The sequence below is a fragment of the Nerophis ophidion genome, linkage group LG07, assembly GCF_033978795.1.
Source record: "Nerophis ophidion isolate RoL-2023_Sa linkage group LG07, RoL_Noph_v1.0, whole genome shotgun sequence".
In the NCBI taxonomy this organism is placed as follows: Eukaryota; Metazoa; Chordata; class Actinopteri; order Syngnathiformes; family Syngnathidae; genus Nerophis; species Nerophis ophidion.
In genome coordinates this window covers 28942201-28969920 of record NC_084617.1, presented here as the reverse complement: position 1 = coordinate 28969920, position 27720 = coordinate 28942201, and the positions used below count along the sequence as shown (strand labels likewise).

Genomic DNA, 27720 nt, shown 5'->3' with positions numbered 1-27720 from the left:
CACACCCTTTGTAAACATATGCTATTGTTAGCGCAATAGTGTTAGCATGCTGTATATTGTTTTAGCTGATTTTGCTCATATGTTTAACTACTTGAAACTATCTAGCTAGCGTACTAACTGCTAGCATTGCATTTTGGCTTTGGCTCTTTAGTGTTTACGCAAAATTCCCACTGAGATTGCATTTCCTAGTTATTTGAAATAACGAATACCAAAATGGCCCTGGCATCCTTTGATTTGTCAGACTGTGGCTCTCAGTGGAAAAATGTTTGGGAACTAAATCAATGATTGTCAAACTGTGGTACGTGTACCCCTGGTGGTCTGCGGGCGCCATCTAGTGCTTGCTGAGTCAGGTTCTCATGGAGCTGGAGGGGGCGTGGCCTCTAGCTCCGCCTGAATTTTGGGAGATTTTCGGGAGAAAATTTGTCCCAGGAGGTTTTTGGGAGAGGCGCTGAATTTCGGGAGTTTCCCGGAAAATACAGGAGGGTTGGCAAGTATGAATGTTAGTGGCCAAAAATATTACACACTACATACACATGACACAAAATATTTGCCTTGTTTTTAACGAATACTTGGGCCTTGTACGTTACGGTATTTAAATGTTGGTCATTTTGGTGGTTCCTCCTCAGAGAGCAAGGTGTTTCACTTAGTGTAAAAAGCTGGACAACCATTGGTCTAAATAGTTGGCGAAGGAGTGTGGGTACTACCTTAATCCTCGGGGGAACAGAATTTAGCATGAATCTTCTTCCACTTCCTCCATGATGACTCGGCACATCAGCCGTCCGCTTGAAGATGCTCTGCAGGGGCTCAAACAGGTTCACGAGTGCAAACATGGAGGTGTGTTTGGGTTGGCAGTCATGTTGGGGAAAAATAAAACGGTCATGGTCTTTCTTCAGACAGGTGCTCATGCTTTGCTGCACAAGGACACGGTGTAGGTTTCTTTTCAAAAAAACGTAGCTCCTCAGTGGCTGCAGCACTCATACACCCCAGATCCTTGCCAGGCACTGCCATGAGAATTATAGTAGAGTTGCCAGCTTTTATGACAATAATGCTTGCGAGTATGTTGCTAAACCTTGAATACCGTATTTCCCGGACTATGAGGCGCATTTAAAATCCTTTTTTTCCTCTCAAAATTCGAGAGTGCGTCTTATAACACGGTGCGCCTAATGTACACAATCATTTTGGTAGAGCTCACCCATCTCAAAGCTATTTTATTTGGTAAATGGTGTAATGATACGTGTGTCAGGTTCAAACACTGATGACATCTATTAAACAGACAAGAAGCAAGGAATTATGCAGAGACAGAGTTCAATTTGGCTCAATGAGGAGAGACGTTTGATATTGCACGCTCATTTACAATCTCCACCACGCTCTGAGCTAACAGTCCCTTGTGCTCCTCTATTTATTTGGGAGGTCCCTGGTTACATCATTGAGGCCGCCTCTAAAAGGAGTGGCCACACATTTCATGCAAAGCAGCTTCCAGTACGCACAATACGTGACGGAATGTGCTGGATCCTTGTGATTGCCTTGTCTCTGCTTCGTCTGCGTGCTATCGTCTTATCTTCGTTGAGGTCCTTGGCTGTGTATGGGCCAAGACAAACAAAATATGTGCAATGAGGCAACCCCTCATACGCCGTAGCTGATAACAAGTTTTGTCCTTGCACAGACAGAAAAAGTAGAGCTTGAGCACAATAGCTAATAACTATAGCAACGGAATTTAAGCATAAGAGTTGTGTGTTAACTTATACATAATTATTCTAACGTGTGACCAGTAGATGGCAGTCAAACATAAGAGATACATGTAGACTGATATATGACTCACGTAAACAACACCAATAGTTCATATGTTCCATTGAAAATATAGACCATTACAAACGGCGCGCAAAAATCTATCAAAATGTTTTAGTATGACTTCGGTAAGCAATGAAGCCGCACAGTTTGTACTGTGCTTCAACATACCAGTATTATTATGGTGTGTGTGTGTGTATAAGGTAAGACATCATCTGGCATTTTGTTTCGCAATATTGTGCTAAAGCAACTTTTCTAGCTTTCTGGTACCTGCTGATCTGTATTTGGGATGTGCATAAGTCCTGAAAATTTGTACACCTCCGCCATTGTAGTCTGTGTAGTCGATAAGCTTCTTCTTTTTCCTCTATATTCTTGTTATGGGACATTCATCCTCCGCTGTTGCCATTTCTAACATAAAGTAGTGTAAAGTTGTAACTTCAGTTAACTCGCCATGAAAGTGCGAAAACATACCGGTGTAATGAGTTTCCATTATTCACCCAAGGAACTTTAGTTAATAGAGAGTTCCGGATGGATGGTTTTTCACGGAACACATTTCCTGTGTCATTGCACTAGTGAGCCACTGATGAGGAGATTCTGCTCCGTGATTGATTGGAGTAAAGTCTGAATGTCATTAAAACGGTTAGCTTTATCTTTTGACACTTCTTTCACTCCCATCCTTGCACGCTACACCGCTACGACAAAGATGACGGGGAGAAGACGCTGTCGAAGGTTAGCCATGTAAAAAAGACAGCCCACAAAACGTCGCATCCTGAAGCGACTGTCAGAAAGCGACTTGAAGGTGATCTGTAAAACATCATCTTTGCTACATTCTGACCAAAGATATGTAGACAAAAAGGAAGTGTTTTACATTTACAAAAAAAATATAATATGATTCCTTTAATGCGCCTTATAATCCAGTGCACCCCATATATATATTTATCTATTATATACATCCATATATATATATATATATATATATATATATATACATATATATATATATATATATATGGGGCAAACAGTTTGGGCCCCCCCTGTGCTAGATACATGGTAATACAAATGGTTGCTGAAATGTGAGGGGCATATATTTTTTTTCCTAGTACTTACACTTCATGCATTTTTTTTTTTTAATAGTGAATACTTGGATATATATTTCAACAACAATACTGCTACCATTTTATTTTATTATGTCAATTAAAAGTATATCATTCCCTGCTGATTTTGAAGTGAACCTCCTGGCAAAGATATGAACAGTGCATCATTTTTATTGTAGGTTTATAGAAACAAAAAGACAAAAAAAGGTACTGAAAACAAAAACATTTTATACTATTTTAATCACATTTAAATTGAACTTGAGGCATGTTTTTTCTAAAGTTTGCCAAAGAAACACCCCAATGACTGATGCGTTCAGCATTCCGACTGTCAAACATGAATGTGGCAACATTGTGCTTCCCAAAATAGCTACGGGACAGTTCTGAATGTGCGTATTTAGTTTTCATGAAAAAGTAGGCTGTCTTAGCTTTGGTCCGACACAGTTGTTGTCACGGTGTGTTCAGGCGGTGTTGGACTGGCCTGTGGTGTGTCTGGAACAGTAGTCCCTGATACCTGGTGGAGGGAAGGTGAGAGACATAGGATGATTGCATTGTGTCTGATCGTTCAATGAACTCATTAAAACACAGCAGCATTTATTTGTATGTTAAAACTACTTTTATTTGCTTCTCTTCTTTCACTTTCTATCTGCCTGGAGTTGGGCCGTTTTGAAACTATTTGGTCAAATAGGGAGACATTGGCATCTGTTTAAAAAAATTACAAAGTAGTACTGTCCCCCTTTGTTTATCGCGGCTAATTGGTATTATTAGGGAAGTCAAGGGATCATTTAATTAGATTAATCAGGCTTAGGAATTGTGATTCAAAATGATTAATGACAGGTTATTACTGATTTACATTATTAAAATGTGATTTCATATTTGGACACAATGCAATTTTGTTGTCAGAATGTAATTCAGGAACACATTTAAACGTTTCACTGTACTGCAAGTCATTGATTTGCTCAAAACTTGGCGATAGTAAGTATTTGGGCTGTGAATCTATGGGCACCACACGATAGCAATTCTATTCTTAGGGGTAACGATTTGACTTAGAATCGATTCTGGATTAAAAAATAATTATATTTTTTGGTTAAATTGGATTCCGGTTCTATGATTAACTACATTCCTCCATAAAATACATAAACAATTCGGATTTACTTCGATATGACCAATAGTTACAAATGAGAATTGTGATTTATTCGAAAAGTAGAATTAGGTGCACATTTACGAAATATTTGCAATATAGCAAATAAGGTAAAGATGTAGACTAACAGATAATTAGGTATGGACAAACTACTTGGAAAATGTGATAATCTAAGATACTAGTTACTCTCAATTAAATGAAGCTAAACTATAGGGTAAGCTATCCCTAGAGAACTATAGCAAGCTACACAGCAAAAGTAGCTACATCAACACACGCACGCACACGTATTATATATATATATATATGTATATGTTTATATATATATATATATATATATATATATATATATATATATATATACACGCACACACATATATATATATATATATATATATATATATATATATATATATACACACACATATACATATATATTTATATACACACATATACATATATATATATACAGTATATACACACACACATATATATGCATATATACATATATACAAACCATATGAGTTGGGAAATTGTGTTAGATGTAAATATAAACAGAATACAATGATTTGCAAATCCCTTTCAACCCATATTCAATTGAGTGCACTACAAAGACAAGATATTTGATGTTCAAACTCATAAACTTTATTTTTTTTTGCAAATAATAATTAACTTGGAATTTCATGGCTGCAACACGTGCCAAAGTAGTTGGGAAAGGACATGTTCACCACTGTGTTACATCACCTTTTCTTTTAACAACACTCAATAAATGTTTGGGAACTGAGGAAAGTTAATTGTTGAAGCTTTGAAAGTGGAATTATTTTCCATTCTTGTTGTATGTAGAGCTTCAGTCGTTCAACAATCCGGGGTCTCCGCTGTCGTATTTTACGCTTCATAATGCGCCACACATTTTCGATGGGAGACAGGTCTGGACTGCAGGCGGGCCAGAAAAGTACCCGCACTCTTTTTTTATGAAGCCACGCTGTTGTAACACTTGCCTTGCTGAAATAAGCAGGGGCGTCCATGATGACGTTGCTTGGATGACAACATATGTTGCTCCAAAACCTGTATGGACCTTTCAGCATTAATGGTGCCTTCACAAATGTGTAAGTTACCCATGCCTTGGGCACTAATGCACCCCCATACCATCACAGATGTTGGCTTTTGAACCTTGCACCTATAACAATCCGAATGGTTGTTTTCCTCTTTGTTCTGGAGGACACCACGTCCACTGATTCCAAATATAATTTGAAATGTGAACTTGTCAGACCACATAACACCTTTCCACATTGCATCAGTCCATCTTAGGTGAGCTCGGGCCCAGCCCTGCTGACTGCGTTTCAGGATTTTGTTGATAAATGGGTTTGGCTTTGCATAGTAGAGTTGTAACTTGCACTTACAGATGTAGCGACCAACTGTAGTTACTGACAGTGGTTTTATAAAGTGTTCCTGAGCCCATGTAGTGATATCCATTACACACTGATGTCGGTTTTTAATGCAGTACCGCCTGAGGGATCAAAAGTCCGTAATATCATTGCTTAGGTGCAATGATTTCTCGAGATTCTCTGAACTTTTTGATGATTTTACCGACCGTAGATGGTAAAATCCCTAAATTCCTTGCAATAATAGCTCGTTGAGAAATGTTGTTCTAAAACTGTTCGACAATTTGCTTACAAAGTGGTGACCTTCACCCCATCCTTGTTTGTGAATTACTTAGCATTTCATGGAAGCTGCTTTTATACCCAATCATGGCACCCAACTGTTCTCAATTAGCCTGCACACCTGTGGGATGTTCCATATAAGTGTTTGATGAGCATTCCTAAACTTTGTCAGTATTTATTCCCACCTTTTCCAACTTCTTTGTCACGTGTTGCTGGCATCAAATTCTAAAGTTAATGATTATTTGAAAAAAAAAAAAGGTTTATCAGTTTGAACATCAAATATGTTGTCTTTGTAGCATATTTAACTGAATATGGGTTGAAAATGATTTGCAAATCATTGTATACCGTTTATGTTTACATCTAACACAATTTCCCAACTCATATGGAAACAGGGTTTGTATATATATATATATATATATATATATATATATATATATATATATATATATATATATATATATATATATATATATGCATACGGTATGCATACATATATATATGCATATACTGTATATGTATGTGTGTATGACAATACATATATACAATCATACACATATATTTACCAACTTCGTCACGCCGTCCCTTAATACACATAAACATACATACATATATATATATACAGTATATACATACGTATATATGTATATATACATATATGTATATATATATATACGTATATATACAATATATATATATAATATAGATACAATATATATAATATATATATATATATATATATAATATATATATGTATAATATATATATATATATATTAGAGATGCACGGTTTGCGGACACAACCGCGGAGTGCGCGGATAAACCGCGGGTCGGGCAGGTGACATGATGAAAAAAATACATTTTAAATAGATTCGGGGGGGTGGCGGTTGAACCAATTCGGAAATATATATACATAGTTAAATGTTGTTACCCATATACGAAAAACGAGCAGCACTCTTTGAAACAGTCAATTATTCATCAGGCACTGCAGCACAGCACAACACAACACAACACAACAGAAGAAGAAGAAAAAAAGAAAAAGATGGCAACGCCGGCAGCAAACGTGGTACGCGACAAACTAAAAAAGGAAATACTAAAGACCAGGGGAAAAAAAGACCAGAAAAGTTCAGCGTGGACTCGCTTTTATGAGGTAGTAAATCAGGATTATCGCAATGCTGGCTACGTGATTTGCAAGAGCTGCGACGCTGTTTATGTCTACGACAGTCCCAAAACCGGGACATCTAACATTGTGCATCACATTTGTGCAAAACCTCACCGAAAAAGAAAATGATTGACTTCACAGAATGGGAGGAGGATACACCTGTGCTTGTTGATGAAGTAGAGGATTATTCCTCAGCAGAGGAAAATCTACTTTCCTTTTGGGGGAAACAAGGACAATCATTCCCACGACTACAACACCTTGCCAAGAGAATCCTATGCGTCCCAGCAACAAGTGCCGCAGAGCGCATTTTAGATGCCATTTTATTCCTGCATAGTGCTAACAAAAAAATACGGTTGGATATGTTAAACAAATTAGTCTACGTTACCTAGGCTATACCAAATAAGCCCAGGTGTAACCTACATTGAGTTCGGTCAGTTGAATAATTTTGATGGTTACGTGTTGTTTGGGCGCACTACAATGCAAAGGAATTAAGGCAATTACGTTGTTTATTGTGTTTTTTTTTCTATTCGAGATATACTACTGTGTGTTAATTATTTGGCCTCGCTTTCAAGTGAAGCGCATCTCAGATTGTCTACAATGTAAGGCTATTTAGACTGCGTTGTTTGTCGCGACCGTCTATTTTCATGATAATTCAAGTTTGATGATAAAGTGCAGTCTGATGGGTTTGATTTCCCCCCTTCAGCTATTTGCCTTGGCCAATAAGTTGCAGATAATTTATTATTATTATTTATTTAATTCATTTTTGTTTAAATAGGGATAGACATACATATGTTATTGTATAATTTAAGTTTGTGCGCGTGATTGACCGCCTAAGGCTTATGAGGCACATTTTGTATTTATTTTTTTATTTCAAATTAAAAACGTATAAGCCTATGCCTATGCCTACAACATAGGCTATGTGTTTATCTTTATTTTCCTGCCTGTCGTTGACAATGGAGATTGTCTGATATTTTGTCATGGCTGCAGATCAATCAATAAAGGTTCATCTTTGTCGCAAAATTGTTCACTATTTCACAGTGCACCCCGCTCTCGTCCCTATTTGAGCATTTAAACGTTAACAAGTTAATATTCATTGAAATAAATTCAGAATTTTTTTTTTACCTAACGAAAATTAGGCCTAGTCTTTCTAAAACATTTTTTTACGTCTTTAAAGCATCGCTCTGCTTGCTGCAACTGCACACACAAGGTGTGAGGAACGCACTCTTGATCTGAGGGCATAGGCAACAATAGTCAACACTTTGTTAATGGAAGTGACAATAATATTATAAAATTGATAAATAATATTATCACGCATTAATATCTGTTAGCCACTAATGCATGGCCAATAGATATTAATGCGTGGCACACATGGAATGTCTGTGCTGCATTGGATCAGTCTCCTTTCTTTAACAGGCAAAAGCTTTCTAACCTCACTAATGCCTTGCATCGTCTATATTAGATATATAACAACGGGCGGGTGGGGTTTTGATAAAATGTTGGTTCGGGTGGATGACGACTTTTGTAATGTGATTGCGGATGAAATAATTGCTTATCCGCGCATCTCTAATATATATACATATATATATATATATATATATATATATATATATATATATATATATATATATATATATATATATATATACACACACATACATACATATACATGTATATATACATACATACATACATATATATACACACATATATGTATGTATGTATATATATATATATATATATATTATATATACATACATATATAAACACAGTGGGGCAAAAAAGTATTTAGTCAGCCACCGATTGTGCAAGTTCTCCCACTTAAAATGATGACAGAAGTCTGTAATTTTCATCATAGGTATACTTCAACTGTGAGAGACTGAATATGAAAAAAAATCCAGGAATTCACATTGAAGGAATTTTTTAAAAATCCGTTGTAAATTATGGTGGAAAATAAGTATTTGGTCAACCATTCAAAGCTCTCACTGATGGAAGGAGGTTTTGGCTCAAAATATCACAATACTTGAACCCATTCATTCTTTCCTTAACAGGGATAAATTTTCCTGTCCCCTCAGCAGAAAAACAGCCCCAAAGCATGATGTTTCCACCCCCATGCTTCACAGTAGGTATGGTGTTCTTGGGATGCAACTCAGTATTCTTCTTCCTCCAAACACGACGAGTTGACTTTATACCAAAAAGTTATATTTTAGTTTCATCTGACCACATGACATTCTCCCAATCCTCTGCTGTATCATCCATGTATCCATTTTGGTATCGCCATGTATCGTGAGATTTTGAGCCAAAACCTCCTTCCATCAGTAAGAGCTTTGAATGGTTCACCAAATACTTATTTTCCACCATAATTTACAAATAAATTCTTTAAAACTCCTACAATGTGCATTCCTGGATTTTTTTTTTCACATTCACCGTTGCAGTGTACCTACGATGAAAATTACAGACCTCTGTCATCATTATAAGTGTGAAAACTGGCATAATCATTGGCTGACTAAATACTTTTTTGCCCCACTGTATATATATATATATATATATATATATATATATATATATATATATATATATATATATATATACAGTCAGCCACCGATTGTGCAATTTTTCCCACTTAAAATGATGACAGAGGTCTGTAATTTTCATCATAGGTACACTTCAACTGTGAGAGACAGAATGTGAAAAAAGAATCCAGGAATTCACATTGTAGAAATTTTAAAGAATTTATTTGTAAATTATGCTGGAAAAAAGGTATTTGGTCACTTCACACAAGGAAGATCTCTGGCTCTCACAGACATGTAACTTTTTCTTTAAGAAGCTCTTCTGTCCTCCTCTCGTTACCTGTATTAATGGCACTTGTTTGAACTCGCTATCTGTATAAAAAACACCTGTCCACAGCCTCAAACAGTCAAACTCCAAACTCCACTATGGCCAAGACCAAAGAGCTGTCGAAGGACACCAGGAAAATAATTGTAAACCTGCACCAGACTGGGAAGACTGAATCTACAACAGGCAAGCAGCTTGGTGTGAAAAAAATCAACTGTGGGAGCAATTATCAGAAAATGGAAGACATACAAGACCACTGATAATCTCCCTCAATCTGGGGCTCCACGCAAGATCTCATCCCGTGGGGTCAAAATGATCATGAGAACGGTGAGCAAAAATCCCAGAACCACACAGGGGGACCTGGTGAATGACCTGCAGAGAGCTGGGACCAAAGTAACAAAGGTTATCATCAGTAACACACAATGCCGACAGGGAATCAAATCCTGCAGTGCCAGACGTGTCCCTCTGCTTAAGCCAGTGCATGTCCAGGCTCGTCTGAAGTTTGCCAGAGAGCACATGGGAGAATGTCATGTGGTCAGATGAAACCAAAATATAACTTTTTGGTATAAACTCAACTCCTCGTGTTTGGAGGAAGAAGAATACTGAGTTGCATCCCAAGAACACCAAACCTACTGTGAAGCATGGGGGTGGAAACATCATGCTTTGGGGCTGTTTTTCTGCTAAGGGGACAGGACGATTGATCCGTGTTAAGGAAAGAATGAATGGGGCAATGTATCGTGAAAGTTTGAGCCAAAACCTCCTTCCATCAGTGAGAGCTTTGAATGGTTGACCTAATACTTATTTTCCACCATAATTTACAAATAAATTATTTAAAATTCCTACAATGTGAATTCCTGGATGTTTTTCCTTCACATTCTGTCTCTCACAGTTGAAGTGAGGGACGGCGTGGCGCAGTGGCAGAGTGGCCGTGCGCAACCCGAGCGTCCCTGGTTCAAATCCCACCTAGTACCAACCTCGACACGTCCGTTGTGTCCTGAGCAAGACACTTCACCCTTGCTCCTGATGGGTGCTGGTTGGCGCCTTGCATGGCAGCTCCCTCCATCAGTGTGTGAATGGGTAAATGTGGAAGTAGTGTCAAAGCGCTTTGAGTACTTTGAAGGTAGAAAAGCGCTATACAAGTACAACCCATTTACCATTTAAGTGTACCTATGATGAAAATTACAGACCTCTGTCATCATTTTAAATGGGAGAACTTGCACAATCGGTGGCTGATTAAATACTTTTTTGCCCCTCTGTGTGTGTGTGTATATATATATATATATATATATATATATATATACATATATATATATTTTGCATGTCCTCCCCGTGAATGCGTGGGTTCCCTCCGGGTACTCCGGCTTCCTCCCACTTCCAAAGACATGCACCTGGGCATAGGTTGATTGGCAACACTACATTGGCCCTACTGTCTGAATGTGAGTGTGAATGTTGTCTGTCTATCTGTGTTGGCCCTGCGATGAGGTGACGACTTGTCCAGGGTGTACACCACCTTCCACCCGATTGTAGCTGAGATAGGCACCAGCGCCCCCCCGCGACCCCAAAAGGGAATAAGTGCAGTCCTGGGTTCAAATTCAGGCTCGGGATCTTTCTGTGTGGAGTTTGCATGTTCTCCCCGTGAATGAGTGGGTTCCCTCCGGGTACTCAGGCTTCCTCCCACTTCCAAAGACATGCACCTGGGGATAGGTTGATTGGCAACACTAAATTGGCCCTAGTGTGTGAATGTGAGTGTGAATGTTGTCTGTCTATCTGTGTTGGCCCTGCGATGAGATGGCGACCTGTCCACGGTGTACCCCGCCTTCCGCCCGATTGTAGCTGAGATAGGCGCTAGCGCCCCCCGCGACCCCAAAAGGGAATAAGCGGTAGAAAATGGATGGATGGATGGATATATATATATATATATATATATATATATATATATATACACATATATACATACTGTACACACACGCACGCACGCGCGCGCGCACACACACACACACACACACACACACACACACACACACACACACACACACACACACACACACACACACACACACACACACACACACACACACACACACACACACACACACACACACACACACACACACACACACACACACACACACACACACACACACACACAGACACACACAGACACACACACACACACACACACACACACACACACACACACACACACACACACACACGTGGCCATACATACATACAGTCTTGATCAAAAGTTTGCATACAGTTGTAAATAACATAATGTCATGGCTGTCTTGAGTTTCCAATACTTTCTACAACTATTATGTTTTTGTGATAGAGTGATTGGAGCACATAGTCTTTGGTCACAAAAAACATTCATGAAGTTTGGTTCTTTTATGAATTTATTATAGGTCTACTGAAAATGTGACCAAAACTGCTGGGTCAAAAGTATACATACAGCAATGTTAATATTTGGTTACATGTCCCTTGGCAAGTTTCACTGCAATGAGGCGCTTTTGGTAGCCATCCACAAGCTTCTGGTTGAATTTTTGACCACTCCACTTGACAAAATTGGTGCAGTTCAGCTGAATGTGTTGGTTTTCTGATATGGACTTGTTTCTTCAGCATTGTCCAGACGTTTAAGTCAGGGCTTTGGGAAGACCATTCTAAAACCTTCATTCTAGCCTGATTCTAGTCTCGTTTTTAAATAACAGTGACAGGCTTTACCAATGTGGAGATGTGCAATTGATGAGGCAGGAGTTGACGACCAAGTGCCTCAATTGGTTGTTCAATTTGATTGTAGCGGTGAAGACAGCGGCAAGACTAACCGCTGTATTGTTAGCATTGTCACCCTTAACACAGAAACGGACGTCCTGCCTATAGAATATGTTTGGTTTTATTTTCTGAAAACAGCGATGTAGTGAAGCCGCACTATTTGAAATGTGATGTGGTGAGGGACAAACTCACCTTGCACGATCCTCTGGTAGACTTGGGCAGCAGGAGAGTCGGGCACTTCGTCGAGGAAGGACTTGCCCTCATCACAGCTTTTGGCGATCCTCGGGTCGAGTGGCACTTTGCCCAGCAGCGGTAGATTTAAGTCTGCACACATCTTCTCAGCGCCCCCACTGGTGGGAGGGAAAATCTGCGATGTGTTCTAGAAGACAGGTGAAGACAATACTAATTATTTAAAAAAGTATATTATGTGCAGCATTGCTTTCTAACTACTGAGTATGAATATGTGTGGTATGTGCAGCATTGCTTTCTAACTACTGAGTTATAATAAGTACGTTATGTGCAGCATAGCTTTCGAACTAATGAGCATTAATAAGTATATTATGTGCAGCATTGTTTTGTAACTACTAAGCAATAATAAGCATGTTATGTGCAGCATTGCTTTCCAACGTACAATCTAGCAACAGATGAAATTTCATGTTGCACTTTTTCCTCGTGGAAAAATCCTGCCAAAAGTGTCCAAACTTTTTCAGCCGAGGGCCGCATATTAAAAATAAAAGCAAGTCAGGGGGGCCATTTTGTTATTTTTTATTTTCAAAACCATTAGAGTCGCTAGGAACCCAAAATATATACTTTCAACACTTAAATATTTATAGTTCAACTTTTAATGTATCACTTGCCTAAAGTGTTTAATCTTTTTTTATGTTATATGCCCTTTTCTTTCGAAAAAAGACACTGCTATTTTATGGCAAAAACACAAAACATGCAAAATTTTCCCTAAAACATTTTTTAAAAAGGAATATTTGATGTAACGCAATTAGAAAACTTAAATAGGTAAATACTTCATAACTACATGGCTATTGATTCATTATTATGTATAAGTAATAAGTAATTTATTATTGATTTTTTACTTTGAAAAATTAAACATCTATAAAGTTCAAATCTATCTGTTCTTGAAAAGTTGTTTTTTTTATAAATTTATGTTTTATGCCCTTTTTTTTAAAGGCAAAACACATAATATGCAACATTTTCCCTTGAAAGATTTTTCAAAATGAACATAATAGGAGCATTGTAAATAATTCGTGACAACATTGATTTTGATCCATTATTATGTTTGAACAATGACAGACTTAAGGTATTAGGGATCCAAAAGGCTCATAAAAGTGCGAAAAATGTCATATTAATATTTATTTTTTACTTTAAACACTTAAATATCTACAACTTCAGATCTATTAGTTGCTATTAGGTTTTTTTTTTATTTTTATGTTTTGTGCCCTTTTTTTTTTTAAGAAAACCCTGTTTTATGGCAAAACACAAAATATCTTTTTGTGTGGAGTTTGCATGTTCACCCCGTGACTGCGTGGGTTCCCCCTGGGTACTGCGGCTTCCTACCACTTCCAAAGACATGCACCTGGGGATAGGAAAATTGGCAACAGTAAATTGGCCCTTGTGTGTGAATGTAAGTGTGAATGTTGTCTATCTGTGTTGGCCCTGTGATGAGGTGGCGACTTGTCCAGAGTGTACACCGCCTTCCCCCCGATTGTAGCTGAGATAGGCACCAGCGCCCACCGCGACCCCATACGGAATAAGCGGTAGAAATGGATGGATGGATGGACAAACTAAAGTTCTTAGGATTCCAACAGCTCCCCACTCATAAAAACGTTAAAAATAAGTCAAATGTCAATATAAATTATTTTCACTTCCAACACTTAAATATCTAGATTAACATCACATCTACTCGTCGATTGTAAGTTTTTATTATTATTTTCATATCAATGACAGTTTTAAAGCTGTATGGCAGCTTTGTGTTATTAGTGACAATATTGCATGGGTTCTTTGTTATATTACACCTGTTAGCTCTTTAATTACAATTATGTGTAATAGTTTATTTTAAAAGGCGCCCAGGCAGCACTTTTCACACCCCTGATTTACTTAATGCATGGATGAATACAAAAGTTGTTTACCAGGTTCTTGTGACCGTGTTTATGAGTGTACCGTGTATGCGTCTGTCAGAAACCTTGCATTTGGGACACACAAATCCACTCATGTTTTCCACCACTCCAATGATCGGCAGCTTGACTTTCTGACAGAAGCGGATTTCCTTTCGAACGTCCTGCAGGGACACCTCCTGGAAAGAGAATGTAAGGGGTAGAAATTCACTTCAACAATGGGTGCACTGACAACAAACAGGCATAGCTTAGGGCCAGTTGCATCTCTTGTGAGGCTACTTTGGTTCGGGGACAGTTTTCTATGATCTAGTAATGCGAGGTCTGTGGTGGCACTACGATATACTTGTTGTAATTGGCACCGACACGATACCAATTCCTGGCACCTGGCAATCGATACCGGTATTCAACGCCATAATTTTCCGTACCTTTGTGTGTTTTAATAAATATTTATTGTTTTTGACAATAAAATCAATGAAAAAAAATCTATAAAAATGAGCTGATTGTGACAACTGCTGTTCTGTCTCGTTTTATTATGGCATTATGTTGCGATTACAGTTGCAAGTGCAAGAGGTTAGATGGCTGTAATGCATCGTTTATAATGTGTGGTTTTTTTTGTCGCGCCCTAAAAAGAGGTAATACTGTAAGTATTCCAGCTGTTTGATTGTAGCGTGCATCTTAGTTTTAGTTTTCATTAACAAATTCGGATGTGGTGAAATCGCTAATTCGAATCAGTAGTATGTGAACAGCAAAGCCGATGTATATTAGCATTAAGCTAGCACATTTTTTTTTTTATAAAAGTGGAACCGTACTTTATCTAGCATTTTTTTTAATCAACTGATATTTGGGCATTAAAAATGGCTTAGTGCACTCTCAGCGCTGCTGGAGTGATCGCCAAATGCCGGAGAGTTTGGCAACCGGGTGGGAAGTCACACGCAACCTAAGTACTGTAACATGACACTGTTGGATTTTACGTGAATCGTTGGCGGGATTGGGTCATTGCTAAAAAAAAAAGCACCTGAATCGGTACCCATCCCTTATGAAATAGCAAATAAACGTAAGTCGTGGAGGGGTGTTTGAGGGGTTATGATTAATTCCCGTCCCCAGTTGGTTAGGTCTTCTTCCATGCTAGTTGCGTGAACCTAGAGCAAAAAATATCACAAACAGGTTCTGCTGAAAAATTTTATTTAAAAAACGTTGTGCTGTATTTCCTGGAAGAGTAGACATCCCTCAACTTAACGCTTAGTGTGTGATCTGTCACGTTCACTGAGTGCAGCGCAGCAGACCGGCCGATTAGTACAACGTTAGCATGAATATTCGGTTCATTTGCTGATTCGTAGCAATTTTGTAAAGGTGTAAAACGATCACAATGCTAATTTTTGTTAGCCTTTCAACGGGTTCGTCCGTGTTATTTTAGCATTAAGCTAGCAGTATAAGATCCAACCTTCATTCGGAATGGCTGTATTGCTTGTTTTCAGTCTGAAATAATCTACACCACTGATTTAACACAAATTCTACATGTATGTGCAGTTCAGCTGTATATTTTACAGTGACCCTACGGGATTTTTACAATTTTTCTTTTATGATTATAGCAAAAGTTGTAATCTTTTGAGGCTTTTTTTCAATAACATTAAATGAACTTGTGATATTATGAATTTGTCATCAATATTCCTTGTAACCTTAACCTAAAAAAAGCACAGGTGTTCAACAAAAATTGGAAAAAAAAAATACTGTGTTGGTGTTTTACTCGTTTTGTACTACAAAGTAGGTTAATAGAAAAAGTAGACACGAGATGGCAGTAAATGCACAGTCAGTACTGTAGAGATGTAATTAATTACAACTATCAAGTTAAAGTACCAATGACTGTCACAGGAATAGTTAATTATGATTATAGAATAAAACATCACCAAAAACGTACTTTGTGTCATCCACAAGTTGCAGACATTCTAATCTTAATCATTAATTTATGTTCCAACATGAGAGACGATGAGAGATTATCATCACACATCAACATCACTAATATGTAAATGCTGCCTCTTTGCTAGGTTATCTTTGCCAATGAAAATGTGTTTTTACTCGTCTTACCCTAGATAAATAATTATTTAATATTAAAATACTAAGTAGTGAGCACGCCAGTGTGTTGCTAAATGTTTATATACTACATTACCCAGAAGGCATCGCGCCACAAACAGGAACAGGAAGTAGGTCTGAGCTTTGCGGGAGGAAGACAATCGATAAATAGTTGATATAGCGTAAATGTTGTTGTTCCTGTTTTGTCTACACAAGAAACTTAAGTGTGCAGGGAAGTTGCCAAGTTCCAAGAGATTTTATTCAAAAACATGATTTTACCAATATAGAGGGAATCTATAAAGGTATATTGGTACTAGGACAATGCTAGTGTGTACCTGCGGGGTGGTGATGATGACAGCCCCGTCTACGTGGGTGGAGCCTAGGTATTGGACAATGGACAAGTGCTCGTCAGAAGTGCCAGGAGGCGTGTCAACTATGAGGTAATCCAGGTCCCCCCAATCCACGTCGCGTAGAAACTGCTTGATCATTCCTGAAAGGACAAAAGTGATCCAAAGATGAATAAAAGCTTCCTTCTGGTTCGAACCGAGTTGCCATCAATTTGTCGGGGATCATGCAATTTTATGCAGCTTAAGGAATTCCGCACACCGTTTTTCTTGGGGCCTCTCCAGATGACAGCATCGTCCGGGCTAGCGAGCAGGAAGCCGATGGACATGACAGCGAGGTTGTCGTCCACGTACTGAAACATGAGCACAACACGGCAGACACGTTAAATGCACGGCCACTTGGACGCTTCATTTGGTACATTCGGTCATTCTAATAAGTTTCAAAAGAAGAGCTGCAACTTTGGGTAGAAATTACGGACCAAAGAGTTATGGTCGCCAATATTTGGTATTTTGACGTAGGTTTTGACACACCTTCTCATTCAACACGTTTTCTTTATTTTCATAACTAATTTACATTGTAGATTGTCACCGAAGGCATCAAAACTATGAATGAACACATGTGGAGTTATGTACTTAACAAAAAAGGGTACTCCGGCTTACTCACACTTCCAAAGACATGCACCTGGGGATAGATTGATTGGCAACACTAAATTGGCCATAGTGCGTGAATGTGTGTGAATGTTGTCCGTCTATCTGTGTTGGCCCTGCGATGAGGTGGCGACTTGTCCAGGGTGTACACCGCCTTCCGCCCGATTGTAGCTGAGATAGGCACCAGCGCCTCCCGCGACCCCAAAGGGAATAAGCAGTAGAAAATGGATGGTTGGATGCTCTGATTACTCCTTTGCACACTCTTGGCATTCTCCCGATGAGCTTTAAGAGGTAGTCACTTGAAATGCTTTTCACTTCACAGGTGTACTCGACTAAATTAAATTAAAATAAAAACTAAAACAAAAAAAAACCCTCAACAAACTTAAAGCCCTGTCAAGCTGTTTGAGCGTATTTTATTTATGTTTAACTATATGTTACTACAATTTAATATTGGCTCCAAGTAACGGTTATCGGCCACCTTGACTACTAATAATCGGTATCAGCCCTGAAAAAACATATCAGTGGATATCTAGAAGAAAAAAGTAATTACATACAAACATAACACTATTATCTTCTGTATTAATGTCATTAGGAACACCAAATAAAACAACTGTCGTATTGATGAAAGTGACTCACCACAGGGGACCATCCTGACCCGCTCTGATGTACCTGAACACAGGAAAACAAATTACTAAAATACATAATCTCTGATGAAATAATGAGTCTTCACCAATATAAATGACCATAGCAATAATATCAAAACACACTGTTGTTTCAAAGCAATTAAATATATCATCTATGTATATGTTAAAGGTTCTGTCCATATCTTACTTGCTCTCCCTCCAGCCCCATTATTCTAGGAATGGATGGCCCGCAGATATCGATGTCCAAGAGGGCAACCTAGAATTGGATGAGTCCAAAATAAGTCAGTGGAGGCACGACCACGTTGTTTGAGATCTAAAGAATTTACTCGCCAGTGGAGGTGTACAGTATTTGAAGTCCTATGATGTCATCTCATCGCTTCTAGCACAGACCCATTACCCTATGCTAACTTTAGGCTATGATCTACGAGCTGCCATTACAAGATCAATACATAATAGGTTTCTGCATAAAGAAGAAGAAAATACTCTAAGGATGAAAGCAACGGTGTCTCTTAAAGGGGAAATGCACTTTTGGGGGAATTTTGCCCATCATTCACCATCTTTATGTAGCCCATCATTCACAATCCTTATGTAAGACAAGAACGCACTTTGTTATTTTTTTATGCATTCTTAAATCATAAAATATGGCAAGTACAAGGTGGCTAGCTATGCATCTGACACCATTTTGCCAAAAAAATTCAGTTTTGTTATTTTTATTTCTAGTCAGTCCCTGCTGTTCAGCAGAAATTCCATTTTGTTATTTTTACTTTTATTCAGTCTTTGCTGTTCTCCAGAAATTCCTTTTTGTTATTTTTATTTTTCGTCACTCCTGTCTGTTCTCCAGAAATTCCGGTTTGTTATTTTTATTACTAGTCAGTCTTTGCTGTGCTCCAGAAATTACGTTTGTTATTTTTTTTAATCTGTCGAGTTTCATTTAGTATAGCCTTTCCTATGCTTCCAGAGCACTTCCCAGCTCTCGCCTTTTGTTTTTTCACGCATTAAATACACTTTCGGCTGCACGCTTTTCACCTGCGTTGCTTTAATGCAACTTGGAATCTCAACGAAACGACACGTTCGTGATTAGACCACTATAGCGCCCATAAAACTCTCTAAAAAAAACATCCAAAAAACACCAACAATGCTCCATTTACATGTCGTGACCTTAATATTAACAAGTATTAACGACATTGTTATTATAATCACTAACGCAGACATTTTTAGCTGCGCCGTGATCAGAGAGCGCTAACTAGTTTATGCTGCTATATGTGAATGTGAGTGTGAATGTTGTCTGTCTGTCTATCTGTGTTGGCCCTGCGATGAGGTGGCAACCTGTCCAGGGTGTACACCGCCTTCCGCCCGATTGTAGCTGAGATAGGCGCCAGCGCCCCCCGCGACCCCGAAAGGGAATTAGCGGTAGAAAATGGATGGATGGATGGATGGACATATTGAGCTGAGTTGGTGAAAGTTAAGTCTAGGTGATAAATCATGCCTCTCCCCTGGATAGTAAAAGGTTGTGGACATAAAACCCACAAGTTGGTCAACTTTGACATCCAACTTAGATTCAGAGATGGCGAGAAAATCACAAAAAGACGCTCATTTGCGGCACTTTTTTTTAAACCTTTGTGAGGATTAGGATTTTCGTCTAAGTGGGAAAATATGAACATCCAATCAGTCTTTATCTCAATGAGAGCAGACATTGTACAGTAAGGGATTGTTTTATTATGTTTGTATAACTTGTTTAGCACTTAGCAATACTGCTACATGATGCTTAGTGTCCTGCATCTGTTTAGCACACAAAATCAAAAATATACGTTTCTGGATCATTTGTCCCAAAGTTGTGGTAGTTGAAGGGAAAAGCGAATGTTGTGATGCGTCTGTGAAATGAATGCGCCACCGTATGTATAAATGAGCAAAACTTGTAAATATTACGTTATTATAAACATGCCTCTTCTGTTACTATATTACATCTGTAATTACAGTGTGTATAGAAAACCTTGATGGAGCTGTTTTTGTGTTTTTAGAGCGCTTTATAAGCAGAATAAAACGATGTCCATTAACCTCTATTATTAGCTGACTTTTGCTAGTGTTTATTTATGAGTTAGAATATATACAAAACAGAACAAAATGTGTTCTTATAAAAAAAGTGCATTTCTCCTTTAATACCAGCATGTGAAAGGTTTAAAAAGAACTAAAATACATACAGGGGGAGTGGCATGTAACTTCGGCAATAATCAAAACAAAAATATTACCTCCTTGGTGACGTCGCTTGCCAAGGCGTGAGCCAGGTGAGCACTGAACGTACTCTTCCCCACGCCTCCTTTTCCAGACAACACAAGGATCTTGTGTTTGACCGTGGACAGCTTGGCTCCGATTTCCTTAATGGCTGCAGACATTCCATGATGTATGAATTACAGATCGACCTACATGCATTTTGACATATATTTTTTCTTACAACTAAAACAGAACTATATTGGCAGATACATACATATGCTCCCAATATTTAGTATTATAAAAATAATGTAGTGAAGTAGATAATAACCACTACTTTGTCTCCTTGCATGCAGCGCTGGTAGCCTACAGTAGGTCTCCCCTGCTTAAATAAAACTGTCAAACTGTAAATTTCCCCCAGGGAATTCCAGTTTCTGTCCTTCTTCTTGGCCTATTTCTCCCGTTTAGAGTCAAATAAGAGATTATCATATAAGTAAACAAGAGCAGGCAGCAGCTCACATATTCTCATACTTTTTGTAACATCCAGGAAGAAGTTATGTCAGCCAGCTTGATAAAAATGTCTAAACTATAATCTACGACAGGGGTGTCCAAACTACGCTCCGGCAGCGTCTTCAATTTGGCCCGAAAGACGTCATGAATTCAACATAGCATCGCACCACAGAGTGCTTTCAAATTAATCTCAACTACCAGGCTGTCTCTAAATGCTAGATATTTGCTGCCATCTTGTGGAAAATGTAAATACATCATATCAATGACCTTTAAAAGTAATTTGAAATTATGGCACAGCATTTACTTATATGACACAATCAAAACAACCTTGCCTAGTCATGGTGCAAGAGAGAAAATGCATAGAACATAAAGGTCAACACACATGGTCACACATAACACAATCTTGTGGATATTATGAAAAATGCCAAAACACCATAAACATTTTTCAAAATTACATCCGTTTAAATCCATTGGAGTGCATGTTGGGAAAAATGTAAAACACTCTCTTCACACTTATCCAAGTTTGGCACATTTCAGCTGCTTGATATTTCTGATTGATTTCAAAGCTTTAAGAAGGTCGTCACTGAAGTAAACAAGGTAAAGTAAAACTTTCACATATTGTTAATATCCAATTATACATCAATAATACACCCATCATTTTAATATGCACACACACGAATACATATGTATACACATACATATATACACACACACATATACGTATGTGTATGTATATACTATATATAAATATATATATATGTTATATACCGGTATATGTCAGAGTTGCCACTGACAGTTGGTTTGTGTTTTAGTTTCTCCTCTGTGTGTTTAGTATTTCCTGTCCTTAGTTCCTGTCTAGTGCTCTTATTTTGGTTCAGCTTCCTGTTTGTCTCCCTGTGTCCTGTTTTCACTCAGCTGCGGCTGATTGGCATCTGGTCACACCTGATGTCAATCAGCCTGCTCCTATTTGTACCTGTTTTGTCTTGTGTCAGTTGCTGGATCACTGTCGTTGCTATCGTGTCGTTTTATTGCAGCGTAGCGGTAAGCTACATTCGTTTGTTTGTAACTTACTGTCTTTTTTTCCCTGCTTCTGTTTTGTTTTCACTCTACAAGTAACAACTTCTGTTTTTCTGTTTGCAACACGCTAGCTTCCACGCTAGGCCCTTTTTAATTTCTTGCTAGCTTCTATGCTAAAGACCCTTAGTTTGTTATCCGCATCGTGCGCGCTTTGTGTTAGTACCCTTTTGTTTGATTTTGTCTTAGTATCTTTATTAAATCATGTTTTCTTACTCCATGCCTGCCTCCATCTCTGCATCATGAGGTTCGTCACCAAATAACCCTGACAGAATGATCCAGCCAAATACGAACCCCGCAGAGTTGTCCATGGCGGAGAGGCTTAATTTAGCGCTAGAGCTAATGGCTAATTTAAAAAGAAGTTCGGCCGCATTTCAAGCCCTCTCCCACCCACCCCTGTTGACCGTGGGCCTAACTGGGGATGTCTTGGAGCCGCCCCTTGAGGGGGGGGTTATCAGTGGCTGTGCAGCTGGGGATGCACAACTACTTCTCGTCCCAGTTGGTCTGCAACAGACGCCGCCATCACCTCCGATGGGCCGGCAGACGCCGCCATCACCTCCGGTGGGCCTGCAACCTACGGCGCCATCACCTCCAGTGGGTCTGCAAACTACAGCGCCATCATCTCCAGTTGGTCTGCAACAGACGGTGCCATCTCCGGTGGGCCGGCAGACGCCACCGTCATCTCCGGTATGCCGGCAGACGCCACCGTCATCTCCGGTGGGCCGGCAGACGCCACCGTCATCTCCGGTGGGCCGGCAGACGCCACCGTCATCTCCGGTGGGCCGGCAGACGCCACCGTCATCTCCGGTGGGCCGGCAGACGCCACCGTCATCTCCGGTGGGCCGGCAGACGCCACCGTCATCTCCGGTGGGCCGGCAGACGCCACAATCACCTCCGGTGGGTCTGCAACCTACAGCGCCATCACCTCCAGTGGGTTTTGCACACTACAGCGCCATCATCTCCAGTTGGTCTGCAACAGACGGTGCCATCTCCGGTGGGCCGGCAGACGCCACCGTCATCTCCGGTGGGCCGGCAGACGCCACCGTCATCTCCGGTGGGCCGGCAGACGCCACCATCACCTCCGGTGGGTCTGCAACCTACGGCGCCATCACCTCCAGTGGGTCTGGAAACTACAGCGCCATCATCTCCAGTTGGTCTGCAACAGACGGTGCCATCTCCGGTGGGCCGGCAGACGCCACCGTCATCTCCGGTGGGCCGGCAGACGCCACCATCACCTCCGGTGGGTCTGCAACATACGGCGCCATCACCTCCAGTGGGTCTGCAAACTACAGCGCCATCATCTCCAGTTGGTCTGCAACAGACAGTGCCATCTCCGGCGGGCCGGCAGACGCCACCGTCATCTCCGGTGGGCCGGCAGACGCCACCATCACCTCCGGTGGGTCTGCAACCTACGGTGCCATCACCTCCGGTGGGTCTACAACCTATGGCGCCACCAAGCACTCCGGTGGGCCAGATAACTCCTCCACGCACTCCGATGGGCCAGCAGACTCCACCACACACTCCGGTGGGCCAGCAGCAGGGGGCGCGACCACCAGGCACTCCGGTGGGCCAGCAGCATGGGGCGCCAACACCATACTCTCCAGTGGGCCAGCAGAGAGCACCACCATACACCTATCGGCCACAGAAGTGGTCTTTTCATGGGCGACCGCCTTGCAAATGGCAGCGGCGTTCCAGTCGCCGTCCCCACTTGACTCTTCCCCGCTGGGTGCGGGGACACTGGCGGCCCACCACCTTGTCCTCCCTCCACCCTCCCTTGACTTTGGACTGTTTTTTTTTCTAAGGGGGAGGGTTTGTAAAACGTCTGGTATCTTTTATGGGAGGGGGGGCTACTGTCAGAGTTGCCACTGACAGTTGGTTTGTGTTTTAGTTTCTCCTCTGTGTGTTTAGTATTTCCTGTCCTTAGTTCCTGTCTAGTGCTCTTATTTTAGTTCAGCTTCCTGTTTGTCTCCCTGTGTCCTGTTTTCACTCTGCTGCGGCTGATCGGCATCTGTTCACACCTGATGTCAATCAGCCTGCTCCTATTTGTACCTGTTTTGTCTTGTGTCAGTAGCTGGATCACTGTCGTTGCCACATGTCGCTCCTGTCGTTGCTATCGTGTCGTTTTATTGCAGCGTAGCGGTAAGCTACATTTGCTTGTTTGTAACTTACTGTCTTTTGTTCCCTGCTTCTGTTTTGTTTTCACTCTACAAGTAACAACTTCTGTTTTCCTGTTTGCAACCCGCTAGCTTCCACGCTAGGCCCTTTTTTTGTTTCTTGCTAGCTTCTATGCTAAAGACCCTGAGTTTGTTATGCGCCTCGTGCGCGCTTTTTGTTAGTACCCTTTTGTTTGATTTTGTCTTAGTATCTTTATTAAATCATGTTTTCTCACTCCATGCCTGCCTCCATCTCTGCATCTTGGGGTTCGTCAACAAATAACCCTGACAGTATACACATTATATACATATAGTTTATATACATCCATTTTCTACCGCTTATTCCCTTTGGGGTTGCGGGGGGCGCTGGTGCCTATCTATGCTAAAATCGGGCGGAGGGCGGAGTACACCCTGGACAAGTCGCCACCTCATCGCAGATTATATATACATTATATATATATTCATGCATACAGACACACACACACAGTTACTTTACATGCAGTCGTGTATGTATGCTTATATATATTTAAATATATATATATGTGTGTGTGTGTGTGTGCAAATATATTTATCATCCATCCATTTTCTACCGCTTATTCCCTTTAGGGTCGCGGGGGTGCGGGGGCCTATCACAGCTGCATTTCGGGCGGAAGGCGGGGTACACCCTGGACAAGTCGCTAACTCATCGCAGCGCCAACACAGACAGACAACATTCACACTCACATTCACACACAAGGGACAATTTAGTGTTGCCAATCAACCTATCCCCAGGAAGCCGGAGTACCCAGAGGGAACCCATGCAGTCACGGGGAGAACATGCAAACTGCACACAGAAAGATCCCGAGCCCGGGATAGGACTCAGGACTACTCAGCACCTTTGTATTGTGAGGCGCATGCACTAACCCCTGTTTTACCGTGCTGCATATATATTATATATATATAATCATATATATTATATATATATATATACATATATATAAATATACATTTATATATATATATATTATATATATATATATATATAAATATAAATACATATATATAAATATAAATACATGTATATAAATATATATGTATATATATACATGTATATATATATGAATGTGAACACAAACATGTGACAAACAATGATAACTTATGCCAGTGTTTTTCAACCACTGTGTCGTGTGCCCTGAGATACAGTCCGGTGTGCTGTGGGAGATTATGTAATTTCACCTAATTGGGTTAAAAATATTTTTTGCAAACCAGTAATTGTAATCCGCAAATAATGTGCCGTTGTTGGATGTCTGTGCTGTTTAGAGCTCGGCAGAGTACCCGTGTAATACTCTCCCCTATCAGTAGGTGCGGCAGGTAGCTAATTGCTTTGTAGATATTGGGTGACATGGTTTGTCGTGATCACAATATGCGGGAGGCAGCGTGTAGGTAAAAAGGTATCTAACACTTAAGCCAAAAATAAACAAACGGCAAGTGCCGCTAAGAAAAGGCATTGAAGCTCAGGAATGAAACTAAAACTGAACTGCCTGCAAAGTAAACAAAAACAGCATGCAGGACGAAAGCAAAGTCTTACAGCATGTAAAGTAGACGACGTCCACAAAGTACATCCGTACATGACATGACAATCAACAATGTTCACACCAAGAAGGATATCATCCGCACAAATTAAATAGTCTTGATTGCAAAAAAAAAGCAGGTGCCGGGGAAACATGAAACCGCTACAGGAAAACACCAACAATCGAGGAAAAGCCGCCAAAATAGGAGCGCAAGACAGGAAAACACCAAAAAACTCAAAAGAAGTCATGGCGTGATGTGACAGGTCGTGACAGTACAGCTACTTTGAGACAAGAGCTATAGTGACGCATGGTTGGTTATGGTTTGAATTAATATCCAACAATTGCGAGAACAACTTTTTATTTTCAATACGGCTACTGAGTTTCATTTTTTAATGTTTTCTGCTGGTGGTGTGCCTCAGGATTTTTTCAATTAAAAAAGTGTGCCTTGGCTCAGAAAAGATTGATAAACACTGAATTATGCACTGTACCTGGATCTGGGGCCTTGGTGGCTCCAGAAGCACACAGTTTTTGGTTGGGGCAGCCTTGACATGATGAAGACTTTCCTGCTTGTTCACTCTTTGTACCTGGACAGTCTGGACAGATTAAACATTGTGTCATTTCAAGCCTTCTTCCCTCATGTATTATAGTGCATATGTATGTATACATGTATATAACTTTAGACAGCCATTTCAGGTTAGGATGGAGACAGGAAGGGGGAACCAAATGGGTTTTACAGACTTAAACGAAAATATAAGTGACGAAAATATGTCACTTAATGTTTCTAATAATGCAGCGTCATTATGACACCTCATACAATCTCGCTTAGTATCTTAAAGAGTGAATAAAAAAATAAAAATAAAGTTCGCATTATTTAACAGACTCTTAAAATTGACAGGAAAAGATGTGGTAAATTGTGACGCAGTTAAGACAATGTTAACTTACAGTTTCGTGTTTGACAGGAAAACGCCATAAAAAGTGTTTTGAAACACAAAGTTCCATTCGACCATTTTATTTTTATTTTTTACAAATTTAGTAGTAATTTGTAGATTTAAAAACTCACGTTCGGGTGCATTTTCTGGTACGTCGCCCATTTTGTGTCCGACTGTTAACAATTCCCCACCTTCGAAGGTTCCGGTTGCAACTGCTCGGATGTGTCGTAAGAAACTGTACATAATTCACTTTATCTGGGATTTTTTTTTTTTCAATGTAAATGCATCTTTAAATATAGACACTTGTCCGGTGGTAAAGTCTTTATTGTAGCAAGGAAATACATTTATATAAGAGATTACACATTATTGCTGGATATTTACAAGCGGATCTGAGGTCATGTGTAATATAGAAGTATGGTTAATAACAACACATTTTATTCATTGTTCGAATCAAATAGCGTCAATCTATTAAAGAACAGTTGTTTCGTTTTTTTTTTAATTACCAACGAGAAAGATGTTCACAATTTTGACCTCTAGAGAGTGCTGTTTATTATGCCATGGAACAAAAACACGCATGCGCATTTACACACAAACTTGTAATGAAGGTTTACAACGACACACAATTGAATTTCTCTGCTTATAATTACAATATTTGAAGGCTGATTACACTCAAAACACAAAAGGCATCATAATGATCCGTAAGAACGCTGGCGTGTGTATGTACACATTATTTATTACTGTGTCAGCAATGTGAGGTGTGTTATTAGTATACAGGTGATGTAATAATACCAGGTGTGTTAGGTACAGGTATATGGGTCATTTTATTCCCATGTTTGGAAGTTTCTGTAGTCAAGTTCCCTTCTTTGAGTGTGTGTACGTGTGTGTATGTATGTGAGTAAAACACCCACTCATCCCCCACAAGTTGGTCCTAGAGCGTGTACCTGTTGGCTTATATCCTTCAAACGAGCAGCCACAGGAATACATGACATAATGTTCTCTTTTGTCTTATATTTCTTCATTTTATTATTATTGCATG

General features: G+C 39.8%; 1 protein-coding gene across 1 annotated transcript; it reads right to left on the bottom strand.

Annotated features, from left to right (window-relative positions):
• Positions 1-3034: 3034 nt before the first annotated feature.
• On the bottom strand, positions 3035-26924 carry nubp1 (nucleotide binding protein 1 (MinD homolog, E. coli)). Its single transcript, XM_061905865.1, has 10 exons — positions 26816-26924; positions 26244-26348; positions 20510-20643; positions 18451-18519; positions 18256-18288; positions 17234-17324; positions 16963-17117; positions 14629-14739; positions 12627-12813; positions 3035-3390 (listed from the first exon to the last, which is right to left on the bottom strand). The coding sequence occupies exons 1-10, from the start codon at positions 26844-26846 to the stop codon at positions 3338-3340; spliced, it is 969 nt and encodes a 322-aa protein (XP_061761849.1). The 5' UTR covers positions 26847-26924; the 3' UTR covers positions 3035-3337.
• Positions 26925-27720: the final 796 nt, after the last annotated feature.